This window comes from Tympanuchus pallidicinctus, unplaced genomic scaffold (genome assembly GCF_026119805.1).
Source record: "Tympanuchus pallidicinctus isolate F22 unplaced genomic scaffold, pur_lepc_1.0 scaffold1, whole genome shotgun sequence".
Taxonomy (NCBI): Eukaryota; Metazoa; Chordata; class Aves; order Galliformes; family Phasianidae; genus Tympanuchus; species Tympanuchus pallidicinctus.
In genome coordinates, this window is record NW_026294618.1 from 83,306,680 (window position 1) to 83,329,275 (window position 22,596).

The window sequence follows — 22,596 nt, forward strand, 5'->3', positions numbered from 1 at the left end:
ATTCAGATTAGCTAAATTCTCCTTTTCCATTGCCATTTGCAGGGATGAGCAACATATTTTTTTGTTTTTAAACAATAGTGAGGACTTCTATTTCAAAGTAAACATTTTTGTAATGATTAAAATTGAACCAAAGGGTCCTAAATCATACAGGAAACTGCACAATACCCACAAATGAGTAGTCTCACAGAGTCAGAATCAGCCTATGAGTACAGTGATCTGCATGCAGAGATGTTTGCTGGAGTAGTGTCTAAGAGATAAGCTGTTTTATAAGCAGGGAGTGCAAAGTGCGGGGAAGAGGGGTTGAAGAGACTAAATGCAAACCTTGAGCTAAATATAGCGAGATTCTAATCAAAACACAGAAGCCATACGTAAATGCCCTCATCAAAATGTGTTATCCATTTTTTTTTTTTGAAAGGTGGTTTAGTATATTTAAAATTTTAAAAATGCTAAAGAGGGTCCTTGCAAATTTTCATCTAACATTTTGCTTTCCTCTCCAATTTTTCTGTTGCATCCAAGAGCATGACAAACACTCTATGAAATGCTTGTCACCTTAGAACCACATTTGCTGTGCCCTTTTCTGTATTACTGTGAGACTTTGGCAGAAGCAGTTAATGGCATGCAAAAAGGCAAAGCCTCACCCTTAACATGACATAGTTTCAACACCGCTGCAACTGAGTTATAGAAATATTTTCCATTGTTTGAAGACAAACATGACTGAAGGGCACAGCAAAATTCAGTCCTATCATTTGTCGGTTTGCAGCAGAATCAAATTTAGGAAGGAACTTCAGAGTTTTAATGCAAGGAGAAACAAAAACATTCTTTTCCTTCTCTTGGAAAATTGAAGATTGTGGCTTTGTTTGGAACCAGTGTACGTGTTTCTGGAGAAACAAAGCTATGCCTCAGTGCTTTCGGGAAACTGGAGGGATTGCCTTATGTTGGTACATTTCAGTTTTACATGTGCTGTAACTCTTGTGATTTTTATTCTGTATAGGCTTCCCTAACTTAAGATCTTCTTATCAAATGCAGAAAGATAACACATTTTTCCTGTTATAAAAACAAAAGCATAAACATCAATCATCTAAAATCACTGACATTTATCCACAAATAAATATAAACATTCTCTATAGCATTTAGCTGCCATTATCTGCTCAAAAGTGCTGTTGGCCTTTCTACTGAGAGTACCGGAACATGGCTGCCCTCGCTGGAATGTAAACTTGGCATTAACTCTGGCAGATTCCCACTCCCCGCCCTCTCTCATTTAATATTAACCCACTCCTATACTGTTATCAGAAGGTAAAGGTCATAGCTTTATTTACAGAATACAGCACTATACAAACGGTCATTAAACAAGAAAATCTTGCATCAAATAAACATGAAGCAAAAAAACAATGCTGACCTTGCTACTGGGAACTCCCCCTGGAAGTACCTTGTCATTCCCCAGATGAGATCAATGTTGCTGCTCTGTCCTTCTAACTATTTACTGCCCAGCACTGCTCCTCTGCATACCCGACTCCTACGCAAGCGCCAACTAAGGATTTTCTTATGTTACAAAACCAGGAGAAATTTAGAAAGCATTTTACTGTTGGCAAGACTGCAGGGTTCATATCCTATTCCCACAGTCTTTACTCATTCTTCCACAGCTGGAAACCTTGTCAAAGACTCTCCTATCCAGCAAGCATCCTTTAGCACAAAGCAGAAGCTAGGCAGATGGCAGGGTGGACACCCTGGGTCCGAATGCCAGAAGCCTGGGAACCAACCCTTCTTCCTGCTTCACATCTCCCTCGGCCCAGCTCCTCTCCACCCCAGCCCACTGCCTTTTCCTGCGGGAAGACATTCTGCTTATTTATGCATTTCATGACTGCTGGTTTGCCTAGACCCATCAAGAAAAAGTGCAAAGAGGCCACTGAATAAAATCCCATCAGAACTCCCACCTGGTTTGGGAAACTCGGACCATACAGAGCAGAGCACACATGTACCCTGGGCCACAAATCTGGCAGGAAGAGTCAGTCCGGTAATGCAGCTTTGGCAGCAATCCCTGGGTGCTCTGGGACTCAGCCATACACTGCAGTGCAACTCATGCCTTGCCTCCTGCTGTCATGGAAGGGGATGGAAATAAATTGCTTATTGCTCACTTGAGCCAAAAGTAAACTAGCTCCTCTGTAGCAGACTCTTGCAATGGGCAGTTTAGAAGGGGAAGGGTCAGATTTCAGAATATTGCTGCACTTATGTCTGAGTATGCTCTATGAGGTACATGGTCTTTCTTGCCCTTGTTCATAGACCATGGCTCAAGAAGCAATTTAATTGTTTAGGCTAACAGCAAGATGATCTTTACATACTTACTAGCACGTTCAATATGCTCCCTGCCTCCTAGTTTGAGTTCTGTATTTTAAAGAGTCAAAAAATGGAGGGAGAGGAATTTTATTTGGTTGCTGCCATTCAGAAATAACACAGTGAGGTAACATGGGAGAATGACAGCTTTTAAGGTGTTAACCACTGACCATGCAACATTTTCATCAGTGTAAATATAACTCGTTACTTTGCCAAGGTTGCACTGAATCATACGACCAATACTGAAGTCAGACTTTCTAAATATTCTTGTTTCAAGTAAAAACACACTAATGAAAGTGCTTTTACTTTTAGGTAGTTCTTCTCACTGAAACACCAATGCGTGCTGATGGATGGGAATGCTGAGAGAACTGATAATCCAAGAAAAAATTGAGTTAGTGTTCAAGCAAGTTTTTAGAGCATTTGTGTAAAGAAAAAAAAAAAGCCTGGAGGGATTAAAGGATTGGCACCAGAATATTAATATTCACTTTCTCCTCAATTTGGAGTTAATATATCCTTCATTGCAACCAACACACTAATTACAGAGTTCACAGAGCCTCAGAAAGCTACAGCAAGTTACAGGATGGATTGCTACTTCATATTGTTGAGCAACATGATAACCCAAAGTTATGAATACAAACTCCTCTGTAAACAGATGCTGGGCTATCTGAAGGCAATGTCTTCTCACAGACCTTACATTTGAAACCAAAAGAATCATAGAATCATAGAACAGTTTGAGTATGAACAAACCTTTAAGATTATGTAGTTCCAACCCCACTGCGATAGGCAGGGACACCTCCCTCTAGACCAAGTTGCTCAAAGCCCCATCCAGCTGTGCTTGAATGCTTCTGGGGGGCAGCATCCACAACCTCTTTGGCAACCTGTTCCAGTGTCTCACCACTCTCATGGTAAAGAATTTCTTCCTAGTATCTAGTCTAAATCTGCTCTCTTCCAGTTTAAAACCATTTCTTCTCCTCTGTTGCTACACGCCCTTAGAAGATGTCCTTCCTCAGCTTTTTTTGTGGGCCCCCTTCAGGTACTGGAAGGCCTCTGTAAGGTCCCCTTGGAACCTTCTCTTCCGCAAGCTGAAGAGCCCCAGCTCTCTCAGGTGGTCCTCTTAGGAGATCTCACAAGAGCAGAATGGAGGGTCAGAATCACCTCCCTTGACCTGCTGGTCAAGGTCTCTCCTGATGCTACCCAGGATACAGTTGGCCTTCTATGCTGCAAGAGCACATTGCCAGATCATGTTGAGTCTTTCATCAACCAACGCCCCCAAATTTACACATCTGTGAGATGTGCACCACGATGCAGTATAGGGTCAGTATAAGGAGGAAGCGAGGAAGTGGTGGTTTCTTAATAACCATTTTGGTATACCTTGCTTGTGTGAGAAGACACATTAAGCTGATGATAACATCAGTCTCCAGAGATAAGTAACAGTGAATATAGACCACAAACTTTCTTCAGTGAGTTTTAAGTCCAATTCAGCTTGTAAGCAACATGAGATTCATAGTCTTGCCCTTTATTCCTGAAGTTTGGATACATTTTTTCAGAATGGTGCAATCGCACAACACAAACAATAACAGCCAGAAACAGAGACAGAAAGTTTGGATATTCTGATTGACTCTACCTGTACTGTCAGGCCCAAACTTGACATGTGTCTGAATAGTGCGAGCCAGATAAGAGGGAAGGTGGAAGGGATAAAGTCTATCTATCACGCAGTATGAATATAGTAATAGCAGAATCTTTATTTATAAAAATTGTGAGCTTAATCTTTACTTCCAATATAAACTCCATAAACAAAAGGAAGGTGCTTAACTCCAGCCAGCACATGGATAATTGGATAAGCCTGGGAACAGCTGTGCCAGTTGCTAAGATGTGAACCTACAGAATAATTTCTATTGCCAAACAGGGAGCTGGCTTTCTCTTTGAACTTCAGGGGAAATGAGGATAAACTAGTTATTAAAAAAGATGATCATTTAGTATCATCATAGCACTTTCTAAAAATCTAGCCAACAAGCCAAAGCATGAGCTAAAGCTAGCTATTTACTTCCAAAAATATAACTATGTTTAGTTCCAAACAAATACTTCCACATACATGGCTGAAAAAAGATCAGAAGCTACAGCAGCTATTTTGAAACCTGCATTTCCATCAAACATCTTACTTTATTTATATGTTCCCCAGTTTCCTTGAAGTATTGCCCACATAAGCACCATTTCCCACTTTGGAGAATAACCATTAATTTCATACCACAATGTTTTTTCTAGAGATATAATTACACAGAAGACAAGTATTCTTTATTAAAATTTCTGAAGGCAGGTTAGGTAGTTATGACTAGTAGTTATTCAGGAGCATAGGTTTTTTTTCTTTTTTTTTTTCCTTTTTTTTTTTTCTTTTTCTCTTCCCTTGTTTGCCAGCTAATAGAAGTTTAGGAGAATGGAAGAATGACTTGATCCCAGTGCATTTTTCATATTGTAATAAGTGAGGCAAAAAGATTCCCAATAGTCAGCCCAAAACTGATTCCCAATAATCATGTCCAGGTCTTCTAAAAGCCTGGGCCAAACCAAATACAACCACACGTATTCTTAATGTTCCTCTTATTGCTTTTTACAGTCACTACTTTCATTCTATAATACATGATATTTCTCTTCTTTTGCCTCTTCTGACATTACACCCAATATAATATGCCACATACAATTTTTGCTTTTTTTTTTTTTTTTTTTTCTGTAGCGTGCCACAGACATGTCAGCATAGTTTCTGAATCAGAAGTTGAGAGAATCCTATAAAGTTTAAATCATGAAGCACTGTTTCATCATAATGATATTTTTCTGGGGATCAAAGTATTTTGAATCTAACAAAAAGTCACAGTAAGAACACATACACACCAGGTGACTCAATGCCAGAAGCCAACGCAGTAGAAGCTACACATAAGACAAGGAGAAGTGGTGGGAGAAAAGAGGATGTAGTTAAAGGATGGGAGGAGGGAAGGAATAAGAATAACAAATTCATATAAAGATGTTAGAAGGTAATTTTACCAATTTGAATTTTGTTTCTTGCTGTTTCAAAGAAATCACTGCACTGCACTGATTGCTGATTACAAAGTGTCTACATTCCAGCTTTCGGAAAGAGAAAATAAGCTCAAGTCTCCTCATGAAAAAAAAATCCTCAAAATTCTTCACTTTTTAAAGCATCCAACTTGTCTGATCCCTTCTAGTGTATACTTAGAAAATTTTGAAACTTCCACATTCTATTATCTAAATGTACAAATATATGGCTTTGAAAATAAATGCAGAGAAGGAGCAAGAAATATTTTACAGGTAAGGAAGGAAAACATGTATTGGTTATTCAACACTTGAAAATAGATGTATGTCAAGCGGTAGAGAATAAACTCCAACCCTTTACACAAACATCATACCAGTATTAATAAAAGATCACAGTATTACAGAACTATAGGGGATGTGAGGAACCTCTGCAGATCGTCTAGTCCAACCCACTGCTAAAGCAAATCCCCTTACAGCAGGTTTCACAGGAAAGAATCCAGATGGCTTTTGAATATCTACAGTAGAGAAGATTCCACAGTCCTTCGGGGCAGCTTCTTTCAGTGCTCTGCCACTCTCCAAGTAAAGACATTTTTCATTATGTTTGCATGGAACATTGTATGCTCCTGTCTGTGTCCACTGCCTCTTGTCCTATTGCTAGGCAACACTGAAAAGAGCCCAACCTCATCGACATGACTCCTGCCCTTTTGATATTTATTATAACTGTTTGTGAGACCCCCTCTCAACTTTTTCTTCTCCAGGCTGAATAGCTCCAGAGCTCAGCATTTCCTCAGAAGGGAGATGCTCCAGGTCCCTCAACACCTTGAGTCCCTCTGCTGGGCTCTCTCTAGAAATTTCTCATCTTTCTTGAACTGAGGAGCCCAGAACCGAGGGGGAAGATGAAGAGCTAGTGTAAGTTTTCTAAAGAAGACTAAATTTTGACTCAAGGTCTCTTTTCACAGTAATTCCCATTTTCTTTACAAGATTCAATCTCCTGATGTTTTTGATGTTTCTGGAAAGGAGATTCTTTTTCTGGGAAGTTTCATCTCAGGTGGTAAGAAAGCCAATGGCTTCTTACTGAAATTGTTGCTTAGTCCTGGTTATCAAACATTTATAATTCACTTTTAATTTCTAATACTTTTGAAAGCAGCATTAACACAAATCCAGGGATGTGACAAATTCCACATCCACATCATGATGCTTCTGCTTAAGAAATGTCAGAATGTCTGCCCTACTTCAAATAAAAAATGATCACCCAGAAGAGGGTAAGAATATAAAAATTGTTTGAATTTATTTACTAGGTAGGTCAGACTTCTGTCACAAAACCTGTAATCCACTCTGTTTGTGAAAGCCTGAATTTGTCATGAGCACTGATAGTCTGCTCACAGCAAACAAAATGGAAGAAATGGATAAAATGTCAAGATAAAGGATTTATCAGGTGAACTGAGAACAAGTTGAAATTTTTCAAAGTGAATCCTTATTTTTAATTACTATGAAAATCTATACCTAAAAAAATCTATACCTAAATACATTCTTCATAACACAACAAAACCACACTTATTTTTGTCTACACACATGCTCAAGATTTGAGATTTGTGGGGGTGGGGGTTCAAATGGATGTGGGTTACTGGCAAGCAAATCAAAACAGTCTGCAGAGAGCCACTTCCTGCTGTTGACTAAGGCTTCACCCAAACAGTCAAGAGGAAGGGGCATACGTAAAGCACTGCAGACTACTATCCCGATTGTATCAGAGTGAAGACAACTAGGACAAACAAACTCAGGAAGTGGCAGGGAGTAAGAAAACGAGAGGAAATCTATGGCACAGAGAGGAAAGTAAAGAGATTACACTGATCTGCAGAAAGGTCACCTCTGGTTCACAACGTGCCAAGCTTTTTCAAAAACGCTTTATTTGTACTATAATACAAAACTGGCACACACAGCTGGCGACTGCTGCAGAGGCTATTCAAATGTTAACATACTCAATGATAAACAGCCAAAAAAGTTCTATGTAAGCAAATTGGAACAAACAACTAATCTAAATCTGGTTGCTAAGAGACAGAGGATTTTAGCCAAAACCAGCCCCGAGCCTCAAGAATACCTTATTTTTGATCAAAAAAGTACCTGTAGATGACGCCATGTTGGTGAAGAAACATGAGTGCTGATGTGACCTCTGCTGCATAAAAGCGGGATCGAGGTTCGTCAAATTTGCGTGAGCGCTGGATCTGAAACATTAGGTCTCCTCCATTTACATATTCCATGACGAAAAAGAGGCGGTCCTGAAATTAATTAAACAGTGCTATTTAGCTAATTTCTTTTAGTCACACAAAGGACTGCTCTAAGCTGCACTTGAGGCAACTGCAGCATTTGCGTCAAGAAATGAAGGAAACAAAAGCTATGATTCTGAAAAAGCTAACAACCAAAGCCTTCAAACCTAAAGAAAACGAGACAAGATCTCAAAGTGAAATGACAAAAATTGAATAGAATCAAAATGTATTAATAAGCAATATGCAGACACATACCCCTCCATGCATCAACATATAAGTAAGGAATTATAAGCAATTTCAAGTAATAACATAGACCCTTAAATGCTGCTGCTTGTTCTTTAATTTCGCCGTAACAATAAAGAGAGAAAGTCAATTTCATCAACTACTGAAGAGCTTCAGAGGAAATTTCAGGGTCCTTATTTCTTCTCTTATCTCTTATCAGCTAGCTACTATGTCTACAAAATATCTTTCTCAAGTTATGTACAAATGAAATAGAATGGTTAAGCTATACAAATCAGTGCTGCCAATCCCAAACACACTCATGTAACTTTTTAAATTGCCTCACATTCTCACAAGGCACTGAAATATAACTACACCATTAAAATATATATTGAGTTCTTTTTATTTACTTCTGATCCTTATCACTTCACAGTTGAAGGTTTCAAGTCTTACTCCATGGAGAACCAGAAATGAATTTAATTTGTGAGCAGCAGCTGAGATTTTCAGATAACCACCACATCTTGTCATGTTTTAGAAAATGAAAAAATCCAGAATTCAAGTATTCAGCAAAACAGAAGTGAGAACAGTAGTAGATTAAAATAAAAAAATAAAAAAAAATCAAACAAACAAACAAAAAACCCAACAACCTCAACATCTTCAAACATTTAGGATGCACATTGACAATGTAGATGCAGACATAAGTAAAGAAATGACACATATCCACTCAGTATAATTTGAGTCCTACATTTTAGCTGTTTCTTACTGATTTGCACAGTTTACCCTAATCCGTGCTAACAGCTTTAAATTCTCAGCTCTGCACATTCACCCTGGGTTTGTAAGTCTACTACCAGATTATTTATTTTTGTATTGTTAGCTACCTATGTCTGTATGTGCAAGAATTTAGAGGTGGAAGGAATTCTCATGTGACATGAGAACAGGTCCAAACATATAAAGGTCTGCATTAGCTCATGGGAAACAAACATTTTGTCCTCTTGTCACACAGAACACTGGTTTTCAAACATGGGACCAGGTAACAGAGCCCCTCTCCAACTTCCAGTTAACACTGCAGTTTAACTCTGGCTCGTGGTGTCTGCTTGAAGAAAGAGACAGGATGCAGCATTGCTTTGGACAAACAAAACCAACGAGATGGAACTTAATTAGTTTCCTACCAGTGAATCCATTCCTGCAGACTACACAGTCTATAGATAAGAGTACAGAAATTCATATATGTTTTCTGTTTGCCTTTAATCATATACTCTAGAGCTCAGATTCAAAGCTCAGAACTTAAAATATACCTAACCTTAAATATACACATTAATCCTGAACATTAAGTGCCTTAATACCATGTCTGTCTATCAGGGTTGTTTCCTGGAGGAGGCTAGATATGTTGGGCTTACCTTTTGCCACTTACAGAAAGAGGATGCAGAAAAAATCTTGTGCCTTTCCACCCATATCTTGGAGATACAAAACTTTCAAGATCATGATGCAGATCACTTAACCTTTTCAGAGGGTTTAAAAATCACTTTTTTTGCTTTCTTTCTGAAAAAATATGGGTGCCTGTGTAGTGCCTCTGATTTCCTTCTGGAACCCATGAGAATTACAGCTTTGCTTTTAAAGGAAATCTGATAGCTCTCAGATGGCCTTATGATTTCAGAAGTTGGTGGTTAAGGATAAGACAATACGCAGTCAGCTTTGCAATAGAGAAGTAAAAACTTTGATGTTACTGGTGTTGTCATGTAACAAAAGAAGATAGAACATTCTCTAAGCAGAAGATACAGGTATTGTCCTTCATTAGGCTCCTCATCACCATGCTAGAGGCAGAACACCTCTGGTGAGTACTCCTGGTAGGAGTATTGCTTTGCAACATGTTGCAACACATTATATCTTACATGGAAAGATACAGTGCAGTGTTTCATGCACAGGAACTATTTGGACTGAAACATTTGGCTGAAACTTGCTGAAACTGAACACTCATGTTGCTATTTTAAATTTTCCAAAATAGGTTGCCAGTGATGCACAAAAGTAATGGCTGGCATAGAGAACTTTTTAGATCAGGGCCATTTCCTAACAGATCAGTATACATATTTAATCACTTTTATATTGGATGCTTCTAATTTTGAACCAAACAGAACCAATGTGGTTTTTTTTTTTTTTTAATTTGTTTTTTGTTTGTTTGTTTGTTTTAATATCCACTAAACATCTAACTAAATTCTAAATATCATCTGGATTGTTTAGTGCAATATCCTGCCATCAGCTGATCTGAGTGAAATATTTAGTAGCTGCTCCATTACCAGACCTGGACTGTGCAATTCTCCTCTTCCCTATGGTAATTATGATTAATGACGTAATTATGATTAACCGTGACATTCTCAGCTTAGTTAACCTTCTCTTCAAAAGTATACCAACTAAAACTTCAATTTATAAATGTATGATTGAAATCACTCTTCAGTTGTATTTTTCTGCTGGTTTCATTTCTATTTCAAATTATTTTCCTAGCTTCTCTGAGCGCACATTTCAGTTTCCTAATCAGAATTCATAGGAAATATGAGCACTTCAAAAATTCTTTTCTCTGTACTGTGTCTAGGAAAATGTTTGATTTTTAGAGAAAGGAAATACTAATTCTCAAGCACAAAAAAAGCCATACACAACATACACGTGTACAGCAGGCTGAAGTTTTAACATTAGAAGACAGTAATTTTTGGATGAAATATAACCAGTCCCCATAAAAACTACTGTCCTGAATCTACTCTCTCTTCTGCTTCATTTTTTTTTCTTTCTTTCTTTTCGTTCTTTTTCACTTTTTGTTATTCAGGACAACGATATAATCTGCTAGGACTCAAATATACATGGAAAGAGGATGCAAGAGAAGAAAACATCTTATGAACTTCAACTGAATTTGTAAGTCCATTTATTTTTTCCATCATTCTCACATCAACTAAAACAGAGTCACAATTTTAATTCTTGCTAGGTGAACTTTTTTCCTTATCTTTCATCAGAAGTTAATGATCAATATACAATTTCTTACCACTCTGAATATATGCTTTCTACCAGACCCAATAAAACCATTTTGAGTTCCGTAAGGACAGGATTTCACCCTCAAATAGTAGTTTTCAAATAACTGAATTAAGTTTCATTCTAAATATTCTATGCATCATGCTACAAAGATCACCAGGATATAATAAAGTATTTAAGTGCGAGACGATAGAGTGAATGCCCCAAAGAATTATGCATTCTTGAAGAACAACATAGTGTTTACTTAGTTAAAAATGAGATACAAGTTATGACTTTATTATTGATTCTGTTCCAAAAGAAAACTGAATTGAATTTGGACTGCATTATTTTTGGACTACTTTTTCATAGTATCTGAGAAGTATGTTTTGGTGAACAAAATAAATGTAAAGTAGTCCTGGGAAATATTTCATTACATAAACTGAAATAAAAGGAAAGATCAGAAACAAAGACGTTGCAGATTAATACTCTCTTGGCATCTATAAAGCAAAAAATGACGCAAAGTAAGTCTATAGGCTCTCTGAAGAAATTAGATCATTTTGGAGGGTTTATTTTAGCTCTTAATCATACCTGCTTTTCATTGAGTTTTTGAAAAGGTATGGTTGAACGAGAATACTTAAAGCAATAAGTGGAAAGAAAAACAACAGAGAACATGGATAAGAGATTTTAAAAGTGGATATGAAGCAAATAGGCTAGAAATCAAGACAAAAAAAGAAGTCAACTTTACTTTGTATTTAACCACTATATTTTAATGCATGACTGCCTGCCTTAACACCTCTATTATCCCATACTTTCCTCTTGACTTTCTTAATTTCAATAGTCTTCTTGATGCTTTGTGTTTTCCTAACTGGACTCCAAAAGAGACTCCTCTAGCCTTTGTCACTATCACAATCGGGTTAGAAAGCCCAGTTTTCACTTAGCAGGAATTTGATTTCATCTTCTCTCTCTTTTTTTACTCCTGTATTTGCACCTAAATTTTGGTTCTCATCCTCTTTGTCATTCAAAGAAGCCTTTCTTTTAGCTCTACAGAAACTCTTCTAACACCTTACCCTTTATTCTGATTACTATCCATTACTTTCCCTCTTCAAAACTGCTTTCTCTAATTTTTAGTTGTATTTACAGATATTTTATTAATATCATTGTTATATTAAGTCATCCTCCCTCTGTTGACACTTTGCATTTACTTGGCTTTAAGTTTTAAATGTTCCATTGGACAGAGCTTCTATATCTTGTTTATTCTGGAATAACGTGTAAATTTTCAATTGGAAAAAGTGAGGCGATTTCCAGAAACATCAACAATAATAAACTCTCAGGTCATAACAAACTCAATTCAGATCCTTTCTGTGGAGGTGTGATTAATGACTAAGGTCTTCCTACTACCAAGACCAAATAATCTTGCCAATCAGTTTTGATTTCACAGATGACACTGCACAGCGTATTTTTGTTTACCATTGTTTAGGAACTGACTTCTACGTAAACCCTCCATGAAAGCCTAGACACGGAATGACTTTGATGTAGTGTTTACATTAATTATTGTGTAGCCCTTTAAAGATATTTTTCAGTTGTTATCCATTAACCTGTCTGATCTTTGTTTGTTTGCCAATTAAAATCTCCTTAACATTAGATTGGAGCTTAAAGACAATGCATGGATAGACAGAAGGCCAAATACAAATAACACTCACAATCTGAAGAATATAAACACTTTTTTTTTTTTTTTTCCCTTTCAAACAACTCTTATCAACTGGGGGACCCGAAATGCAGTTCAGCAGAGACTCATTGAAATATCACAGAAAAAAAAAAAAAAAAAAAGTCTGTCTCTTAATTTCAAATAGGAAATGTATGTCCATGCTGCAAGCCTGAAAACAAATCTTTTCACTGTTTTTTGTTTTTCAGTTCATCTCTTACAACGTTTAAAACATCAAACATGCACATCTTAAGTAACATTTGCTGTTCCTAAGCCTAGTCAAAATAATAGTTTTTCTATCATTTATATTTCTCATACAATTGAATGTGAATAAATTCTTCCTGATTTTCTTTAGATTCCTAAACTAAGTTCTTTGTGTGAATACACTATTTTCCACTCAGTTTCAGAAAGCTGAATTAGCTTTCTCCAGAGGCTACTGGAATTTATCATGGAAAGTAATACATATATTAAATACAGGTAAATATAAATACAAAATAGTTCATATTCTTGTAGAGTACTGTTACATAATGGGATGTGCTCTGCCAGTAAACTTGTTACCAAAACAAAAGTCAAAGATATAACTTTTATTGCACAAGAAATCAAATAAATATGTCACAGTCTTGGAATGCATTGTCAGATGATATTTTATTCATATCATCCATGTATAGAATTCTTTTCCAACTAGCACAAAACTGTGGTTACTTAACTCTATTTAAACAGGATGCTCAGTTTGTTTAAAATTACCTAAAACTGCAGCAACTGTTCAACCCCTCAGAACTTGGATAAACACTTCCTTCTTCTGATGGAAATTACACATGCACATTGTACACAAAACTAAAAGAAAATCTTCAGACCTGAGCAGAAGAGTAACCAGAGTAGACGACTCATCTTCCACAATCAGAGCATCAGGAGGGACAAATATAAAAACAAGAAAAATTCTTTCCCTTTAATTTAGTTCCCCCTTGAAATTTAGAGTAACAATTCTCAACAAGATACTGTGATACATAACCTGTCTCTGACTTCAGTGTTTATTCTCATATAATAGCTAACTGTGATATTTATCTTGTTTTGTAGCAATGTCTTCATGGAACTCCAAATAAGCTGGTGACAATTTCTGTGAATCCTGGATTTTGTGGAATAAATGCCTGTTCATAGGAACTGATACCTTACATTTCCCAAGAACTACAAATATATGATAGGTATTTTCCAGTTAAACAAAGTTTTTTAATTACATTTTTTTTCTTTTTTTTGCCAACTAGAAACTTCAAATTTCTCTTAAGTTTTCTCTTAAGTTGGTGAATACTGTTATAACTAGGGCTTTTGCTCAGTTTCACTCAGCTTCCCTCAGCATTTAAGTGAATTTTTTTTTTGTTACTGTTCTTGAAAGATGCCCTCAAAGTCAAAATGTAAACTGGATCATCTAAGAACCGTACAAAGAAGCCTTGCAAGGCCATCTATCTTATTCTGCAGATAACAGGCAGGCTGCACCTAGGCCAAGGGGAACTCTAACCTTCTCAGTGCTGCAAGTCTGTCTCTTGGGGGCTGTGGGCCACTGGTCTAACTGCAAAGGTGAACTGGATTTTACTTGTCCCACAAAGAGCTAAGAACAGAAACAGCAAGTCTCAGTCTGATCTGCTGGAAGGAAAGTGGTTTTGTCTGCACTGCATTGCAGTGGGGTCTCCTAACATGCCAGAAATGTCCTGTCCCCTCCTCTCCTCCATGCTGGGAAGACATCAGCAGCAGAAGCCAGCAATGGGTGGTGTTCTTTGAACCTATTCTGTCTCATGGGGGAGAAAAACACACACCTAGAAATTGAATCAATTCTTGACATTACTCCAACTAGCTCTTACAATTAGCACTGATGACGATTCCTTGACCTCCACTGTCATTCTGTTGCTGTTCTTGAGAAAATACCGCTTCAAACTGTTTTCATTGCTGCAATTTATTTGCATTGCCTCTTGCACTCAGCTTAGTCAAAATATGAGTTCCTAGCTGCACTGCAAGTAACATATTGCTTTCAGAGAAGCTATTCAGTGCTCTCCAAATTTGTTTCTCATGTAAAGAGTTGATTATTTTTACAGATTTTACAAACTGATCACAAAACATCTCCATTTGTAGAGACCTCAGAGCCAGAGGTTCTCAAAATCTTTACACTGTATTACTACAAAAACTTGCATTGTAGCATTTACTGAGCTATAATATGAGTCACTGGAAAAGAGTCTTTAAGCAAGTTGTTTGCTTGAGATCTCTAATGGAAATAATGCAGGCCTGGTATGCTGCTCTTGTCATGGAAGATTTATGTTGCCTCCCTGTGGAATACCAATTCCTAGAAGAGAATGCAAGTTTTAGCATGTTTTTCATGCTCCTAACAAATCCCACAGCATTATTTAAAAAAGAAACTATAGCTAATCTATACACATTAAGATAAATTGTCTGGATGAGGTGCTGGGGAACTACTATGTACTGGCAGTAGGTCACAGAACTACAGGTTAGATTCAGAACAGGAAAAATTAGCTAGGACATCATGGCACCACCTAGTATCTTTAAAAAAATATCAAGGGATGATTAAGTTTTACCTGGACTGCCATTCAAGAATGAAGTATTGTTCAGTGATTTTTCCAAAGACAGATCAAATGATACTTTAAAATTGTCCAAAATGAAGGAAAGTGTGGCTATCCGAAATATGTAAACAGAGAGAAAAGAGCACAATTTTATAAAAGTTTAGTTGATTATTTCAATTATCCAAACAATCTAACTCCACACTACTTTGACCAGCAAGATCCACTGACTTCAGTATCTCTTTTGAAATGTACAGATCCTCATCTTTAGAGATTTGAGTATTATAAGATATAGATAATAAGAACAACACTCTTAGAACTATCATACATAGCAGAATAATTGAGAATGATTATATCCTCCACACATAGCATTTTCCTGTGTAAACCACAAATCCCTTATGCTTCCTACTTTTTTTCCACATAATTATTCAGATTACTATCTTGACTGAATTCACTATATATTTCATTACACAGTGTATCAGACTCATACTACGACTAATTAAAAAAAATGCAGTTCAAAATTTCATTAATACTGTTATTAAAATGATAAAGTTTAGACTATTTCAATGTAGCACTAAAACATCAGGTGGACAGTTGTTAGCCTGCTCCCCATATAACTTTCATTTTACTCCATGGGAATATGATGTAAAATTCTGGCTCAACTTGAATTTCCTAAACAGACTAAAAGATCATACTGTGATTCTTAAAAGTAATCATGTGGATTTAAACATCTTCATTTTTATAGTTATTTTTCACTTCACAAAATAATTGCATTTCTGCATATGTGTGTTCTGTGACACATGTAATACAATATTTAATGTTCTGACACATTTTAATGGCCAGATGGGGCTTAGATAAGGATTAAATGTGGATTTTGTTAGCCAAAGGCTTGCAATGAAGGTGCACGGGATTTTCAGTTCATCAGTTCAGTCTCCTACCTTCCACCTTCAGAAATGAATTGAAACAAAAGACTTCTATCTTTGGGAAAATCTTTAACCTCAAATTATTCTGGAGAGAGATGTGTTCTTTACTCAAAGGACTGTTCTGGGAATTGATGCAAATCTTTCAGTCTCTCCCCATGCTGAAGTGTTGGGAACCACGAACTCCACGGTGAGCTCAGGGAAAGGTCAACACCTGCCTGCTCCCAATGCCTAGGCACACCCTGACATAAGAACAGGGTCCCCAGAATTGTGCCAGCTGGTGTAGGATGCTTTTTGTGCTCTTTCTCTGAAACAACTGGAGAAACACAACTGGAATCCTCGACAGAAAAGGTACGTTTTGTGGTTCTAGCCACTTCAAAAGGGGTATCAAGTAGGAAAAGCTTCTCAGGCCATTTCACTAATACCTTCATTTGACAACTGATAAGCTGTGAAAGGAGCCTTTTATGAAATTCTTTGATCTCACTGTTTTTCTGTGTTGTTTGGAAAGAAGAATAGTTCTGGTAAGATAATTTTAAAGACCTCTCAGTTATTGGCATGATGCACACTGTGGAAAATTTTATCAAGCCTGCAAAATGTCATTTTGCTGAAAATGTTACAATATACAGACAACTATTAATATTCCTTTCTTCTGATTCTTATAGGAAAAATATAAACTCTGTCTTGCAATTAGAACTGACTGTATAGTTTTTGAAGGCACTTAAGAATTTCTAAGAACAACTTTCAACCTGCTGATATTTTACTGGGGATCTTACACAGAGATGCCGCCTCAGCCCCTGGTCTGGTTCTGGTTCTGTCCTGACATTATATTTTCTCTTTTCCTATGGTACCTGGTCCTCTATTTCATGTCTTTGAGTGCATGGGGAAATTAATTCGATGCCTTGCAACTAAAAGAAAACTCCCTGCAGAATGCGGCCAATTGGCTTATCAGCAGTAATATCACATGGGAAAGGAACCTAGCTAAGGAAGATAATGAAAATAATGGGATAAAATACTCATCTGACAATAATTTTATGAGAAAGTATTCATTATCTCTGCAAAAAAAAAAAAAAAAAAGAGACAATTAGATGAGAAGGCAAGTCTTTATATCACAGATATACTGCAGCAGTACTTTTTGTTTCTAGGGTTTAGGGCAACTAACTGAAAAGTCAGCAAATGAAGTCCTAAAACAAAGCCAAATAAGTTTCCAGAGTGTGTGAAATTGCTGAATACAAAACACTGTGCATCTGCAGGTGGGTCAGTGAGTAATGTTACATTATTTTGCTATGTATAACATGATTGTTTTGGTTGTAATAATAAGAACCCGAAGAACACGCAAACGGATGCTCTTATGGGAACATTGATTATAAATGACTTACTGATGACTTCAAGTGAGATGCTAGTCAGCCAGAAACAAGCTAGTGACTCTTACAGGACATTTTGTGAGATTAAGTGATAAGAAACTGGCTCATTTGTACTTTAGAAAGTTTGCAGTGGGGGAGGAAAGGGAATCCTGTGCTCTATTCAAAAGAAGTAAATGAATGAAGTCTTTGGCTTCATAAAGATATTCACCACAAAAACAGCCCTTCTCTATGATGTGAAGCTTTTCAGTAATGTTCCCACGTACTTAAAAACAAAGGTCAGCCAGTGACAACAGTTGGTTCTAGTCCGACAACACAGCAAGAAATTTCTACTGCACTGTGATCATCCAGATGGAAAATGTATGAGTTACTGTTGTATCAGTTCACAAACTGTGCCCTGGGTGCCAGAAATAACTTATATTCTGCAGTTTACTTGAACATGATGTCCCGAATAGTAAAAAACAAAAAAAGTTGCATTTGTACTAACAAAACCTTGCTGAAGATTTTAAGTTCCTTAAAATGACACATTAACATGAGTAACTGTGTCTTTAATCACCTAAAAGAAAAACTGTGTAGTACTATTTTGTAGTCTTTACAGAGGAGACTTTCATTTTGGGAACTCAGCTGATCCAGAAGCAAATAAACAGAACAGCAAAATTAGATGTGTTTTAGCTCTGAAGTAAGTTAAGAAACATTTTATTCAGTTATATCTAATTGAGCTTTTCTTTTAGGATCCTTCTTTCCTTCTTTTCATGTACCCATTAATTCATTTTACTCTGACAATGACAGGCACAATAACATTTTGGTCCTCAGTCCTTCATATTCAAGTTCATTCTTTCAGATTGTACATACACAAATAAATATGTTGAGTTCAAATAAATACTATTGTTAGTTGTAAAGTACCATAACAAGAACAAATGACAGGGACTCAAGTGTTTGCCAAGGGGTGGAATTAGGATGGGCAGAGAGAAACAGTGAGACAACTACTCAAAAGAATGCTTAGAAAAGTGCCTGCAGAACATCTGCTGCTCAACCTGAGTGTAGTGCAGACTATACTGATGGCTGGTGCATTGTTGTTGCTGGAACCTCAGGAATTGCCTCATGTTGCTGAGCTGCAAGGAGTGCTCACATCGGGCTTCAGTTTTACAGGAGCCCAACCTATCTCCCACAGGGCACGCTTCATTGAACTGACCACGGCAAAGACCAAAGAGGCACTCATCTACACTTTAGGAAGTATATCCTTAATTCATAGGGTCCGATACAAAATTATCACTGAATAATTATCACTATTTAGAAAAAGGCTGAAAGACCTTTTGCTAACCTCAAGCACCGTGCAAAGCCAAACTCAAAGCTGTGTCCTCTCCTTATTTCATCTTTTATATGCCTAAACTGACCTAAGTAACAGTTAATATTAATTTAATTAGATGTTGATATCATGTAAGAATCCAGAGAATTTCTAAAGATTTTTCAGTGTTTTTTTCTGAAACACTTATGCAGAAACACAACATCTTCAAAATTCCCTTATCATCCTGAAGATAGAGGTCAGCATGAGTGGCAGCTTACAGGCAGAATGTCAACTCTGGGTAAATGTTCTTAACAAATCCCTGTGGTGCCTCTGTTGCTAAGCAGATCTGTTCTGCTATAGAGCAGCTGCCAGAGAGGGAAACTTAACCTTCACATGCTCTCTCATGTTTCTTGTGCACACCACTATTATACCTACAAACCCAATGTTTCATGCTTTGCTTTGCTCTCACGCAGTAAGAAAACTCAAAATAAAACAACAAAAAGGGAGAATGAAATTACAATAGTGTAACTAAAAAGTAAAAAAAAAAAGTTAACATCTTAACATAGTTAATCTAAATTCAAATAAATATGTCCATTTTGAAATATCTGATGTAAGCACACACTCTCCCACACAGCAAATGCTTAGGAGAGCAACATACAAAGCTATTGCTAAAGGGAGATGGGGACCCTGAAGTATTGCCTCAGTACAGGACTTTCTCCTGAGCTGAACGAAGTCATCACCTGCTGCACTGAATATAACATTTAATCCCTTTCAGTGCTGAACTCACTCTAAGACCCAGTAACATCCTAGTAGATTTTTAAAAAGGACCAACAATTTTCCCCTGAAATAAGGAGTGGACATACACCAGGATATACAGTTAGGACACTACCAGTAGCCACCGACCTCTGACTTGGGCAAACTTTTGTGCAGTCAGACTTGCACCCACTGCCTGGAGTCACATCCATATAAAGTCTTCAACTTGTGTACAAGCACTGGGCAGACTCAGTACTTGTATCTGCAGATAACAAAACATTTTGAATATATATATACACATATTTTATAAATGCCTAAATTGAGACAAGTTTGTCTGCTATCCACCCAACAAAATTCTATCTTTCTGAGTTGGAAAGTGTTTTGATACACAGCAAACACAGACTTCAACTTATCTGCTGTGTCTATATTCTTTTAAAATTATCTAGAAATCTGTTTCTTTGACTTGTCCTTTAACTGGTTAAAGGTTAAAATCTTTAAAGATCACGGTATTTATTACAACATCAAAGATGATTACAGAATAGCCTGGCAGTTTACTTCTCAAGAGAATGACCATAAAAAAGAAAGATGTGTGCATCAGGAATTTGCAGAATGTGTTTCACTAAAAGATAAACTGAAAAAGGAATGTATGTGCATGGATACAGTAAAGTTCCTATTTTGACAATTACTGAAAAGCTGAAGAGGCAATACTTTCTTCTACGTATGGAAGTAAGACTTTTCTGGAAAACAGATGACAGAATGAATTCTGGTCAGAAAAGATTAATTTCAGATTACCTGGAAAACATAACACAATTCAAAACACAAGAGAGAGAAAAATGCAAGGTAGAAACATTCAGTTTACATTAAAATCTTGGCACTGTTACAGTCACGAACCTTCCGATCAGGTGAGACATTACAAGCAGATACTGTAACTGAAGAAAATGAATCAACCTCAGAAGGAAAGACCTGGACATCATTTAGGACCTTTGGTAAATGTTCCCTGTTCAAAAATTTCAGTAAATCTTTGAATTAAAATCCCATTAAAACAACTTTTTATGTAGTAAAACATCAACTCAAGTTCATACCAACTCTTACTTTTAATAATAATCATGCACGACTCCTCCAGTTGGATTTCCACTGCCCAACAGCATGCAGTTTCTCTCTTACCCAGAATTAGGACAAATATTTTCTTTCTAAGGGAAAATATCTGAAACCACATCTACATGATGCTGACCTTGGAACTGAGAGTTAAAGCTTTGTAGAAGCAACTTGTGTTTTGTTTTTTTTTGACAGTTCTTCAAATCACTGTCAGCATTTAAAAAAAAAAAAAAAAAGACAACAAAATATTGAGTAGCATTTGGAAGGATAAAGACTGGGAAAAAGACTGAGCATTCTACTGCTATGTAAAATTTCTGTGTTGTCACATCTTGAGTATTGTGTGCTCTCAAAAAAAGATGCAGCAGCAGTAAACAGAGTACAGAGAAGGGTAACAAATGATTACAGGGATGAAACAGCTGCCATACATTTGGTGACAAAAAATTTGTGGGCTGAGGAAGGATACAGGTAAGAATAATATATTTGCAAAGCTGGTGGATAAACTATATCCATCTATATACAAAATCCTTCAATACTAGAACTTAGAAACTTACTGAAAGTAGAAAAACAGGTTAAAAAAAACCATAAGTGAAAACAACATAAAACAAATCAAACAAACTGCACACAGTTATTTACCAACTTCAGGAATTCACTGTTGTAGCTATGGAAGCAGACTGAATCAGCTAGTTCAAGAGGCAGAAAAAATCATGGATCGCTCAATAAGAATGTAATAAAAAGCATAAGGTAGAGAAGCCCATTTTAAAATCCATCTACAATTTTAAATGCTGGTGTCTGTAGAAAATGGTACCTATGTGCTCTTTCTAAAGCATCTTTTATTTCATTGTGTGAGCAGCAACATAACACAGTAGATAAACCACTATCTGGCCTGGGAGGACAGGTTTAATTTTGCATACTACAAGAAGATCTTTCACTGTTTATATATATACAGATATATACATTCTATATAAAGACATGCACAAAACAGATTTTTAAAAATTTCTTTATCTTACAAAATACAAAGAGATTTTAAAAGCGTAGCAGAAAAAAAGATTCTCAGTCTTGAAAGTTCAAATGTAAGGCACCTTCTATAACAAAGCTGTCATAAGAATGAGAAAGAATCCTCCACTCAGGAGGAAATACTTCACCTGGCTATCATTTAAAGCATAATTCTCGTGTATTGCCCAGCTAGCATTCTGCTACCACAAGTGACACATTTCTGTTGTGGAACCATTTCATCCATTTCCCCTTAAAGCTTCCTTTTGCTTTCAAAATCAGTGCAGCATTGGGGAGAACTTCCACTTCCGTGCAACTTGCAGGTTGTGCTCGTTAAAATATAGTGATTTAGCAAGACAGTTTGGTTTAAATTATCTCTGTCCTTCATTTTTATTAAACTATCAGCCAGAGTAAGCCTGACAGCTGTTTTACTAGCTGAGGCTTAAAAGTTACCCCTTTTAGATTACTTAAACGTAGCCTTGTTTTACTGAATAAATATTTAACATTCTAGGCAGTGAATCGGTTGCTTCCAAATGTTTTTTTACACCACTATTTGCTGGACATTTGCCATAATGAGCTTGGTTTATGGAGGGAAAAGGCACTTATCATTCAGAAAGTAGCAGCCATGGAAGCGTCCTCAATTGCACTGTGATCTCTGCAGCTTGCATAGTGTACAGAGCTGCTTTATTTATGTCTTACCAGAGTAGAAAACATGGAAGTTTAAGTAAATTGAGGTCACAAGATGTAGTAAGGTTCTACAAATTCAAAATGGTATTAAGATCTTAGCAAGCTTCCAGAAACATGACCTTATATTAAAAAAATATCCTATTTGGTGGACTAAACTCACTTAAATCAACGGACCTGTGCCTACTTAGACCAGATATAAAGGTGATGCACAAGGGCTGCTCCACACTGAATGCTTCCTATTTTATTATGTTGGACTGCAATGTCAGAGGAAGATGTTGGCGATATGGCAGTAGAAGTTAAAGCTTCCCAATGATATTCCATTACATTTTGTCCCTGTGTGAAAGATGGCAGCATAGGGGCAGTCTGACTAAGTGGCATCTGAAATGGAAGTGTGTATGAAGCAATAGTGTATC

The 22,596-nt window shown here is 36.8% G+C and overlaps 1 protein-coding gene across 3 annotated transcripts in view; it reads right to left on the reverse strand.

Annotated features, from left to right (window-relative positions):
• Window positions 1-22,596, reverse strand: part of PRKCE (protein kinase C epsilon) — a 269,340-nt gene that overhangs the window by 43,577 nt on the left and 203,167 nt on the right. For all 3 annotated transcript variants that reach the window (XM_052685443.1, XM_052685450.1, XM_052685448.1), the window contains exon 11: window positions 7,483-7,637. In XM_052685443.1, coding sequence (XP_052541403.1) covers window positions 7,483-7,637 — 155 coding nt within the window. The remainder of the gene's footprint in view (window positions 1-7,482; window positions 7,638-22,596) is intronic.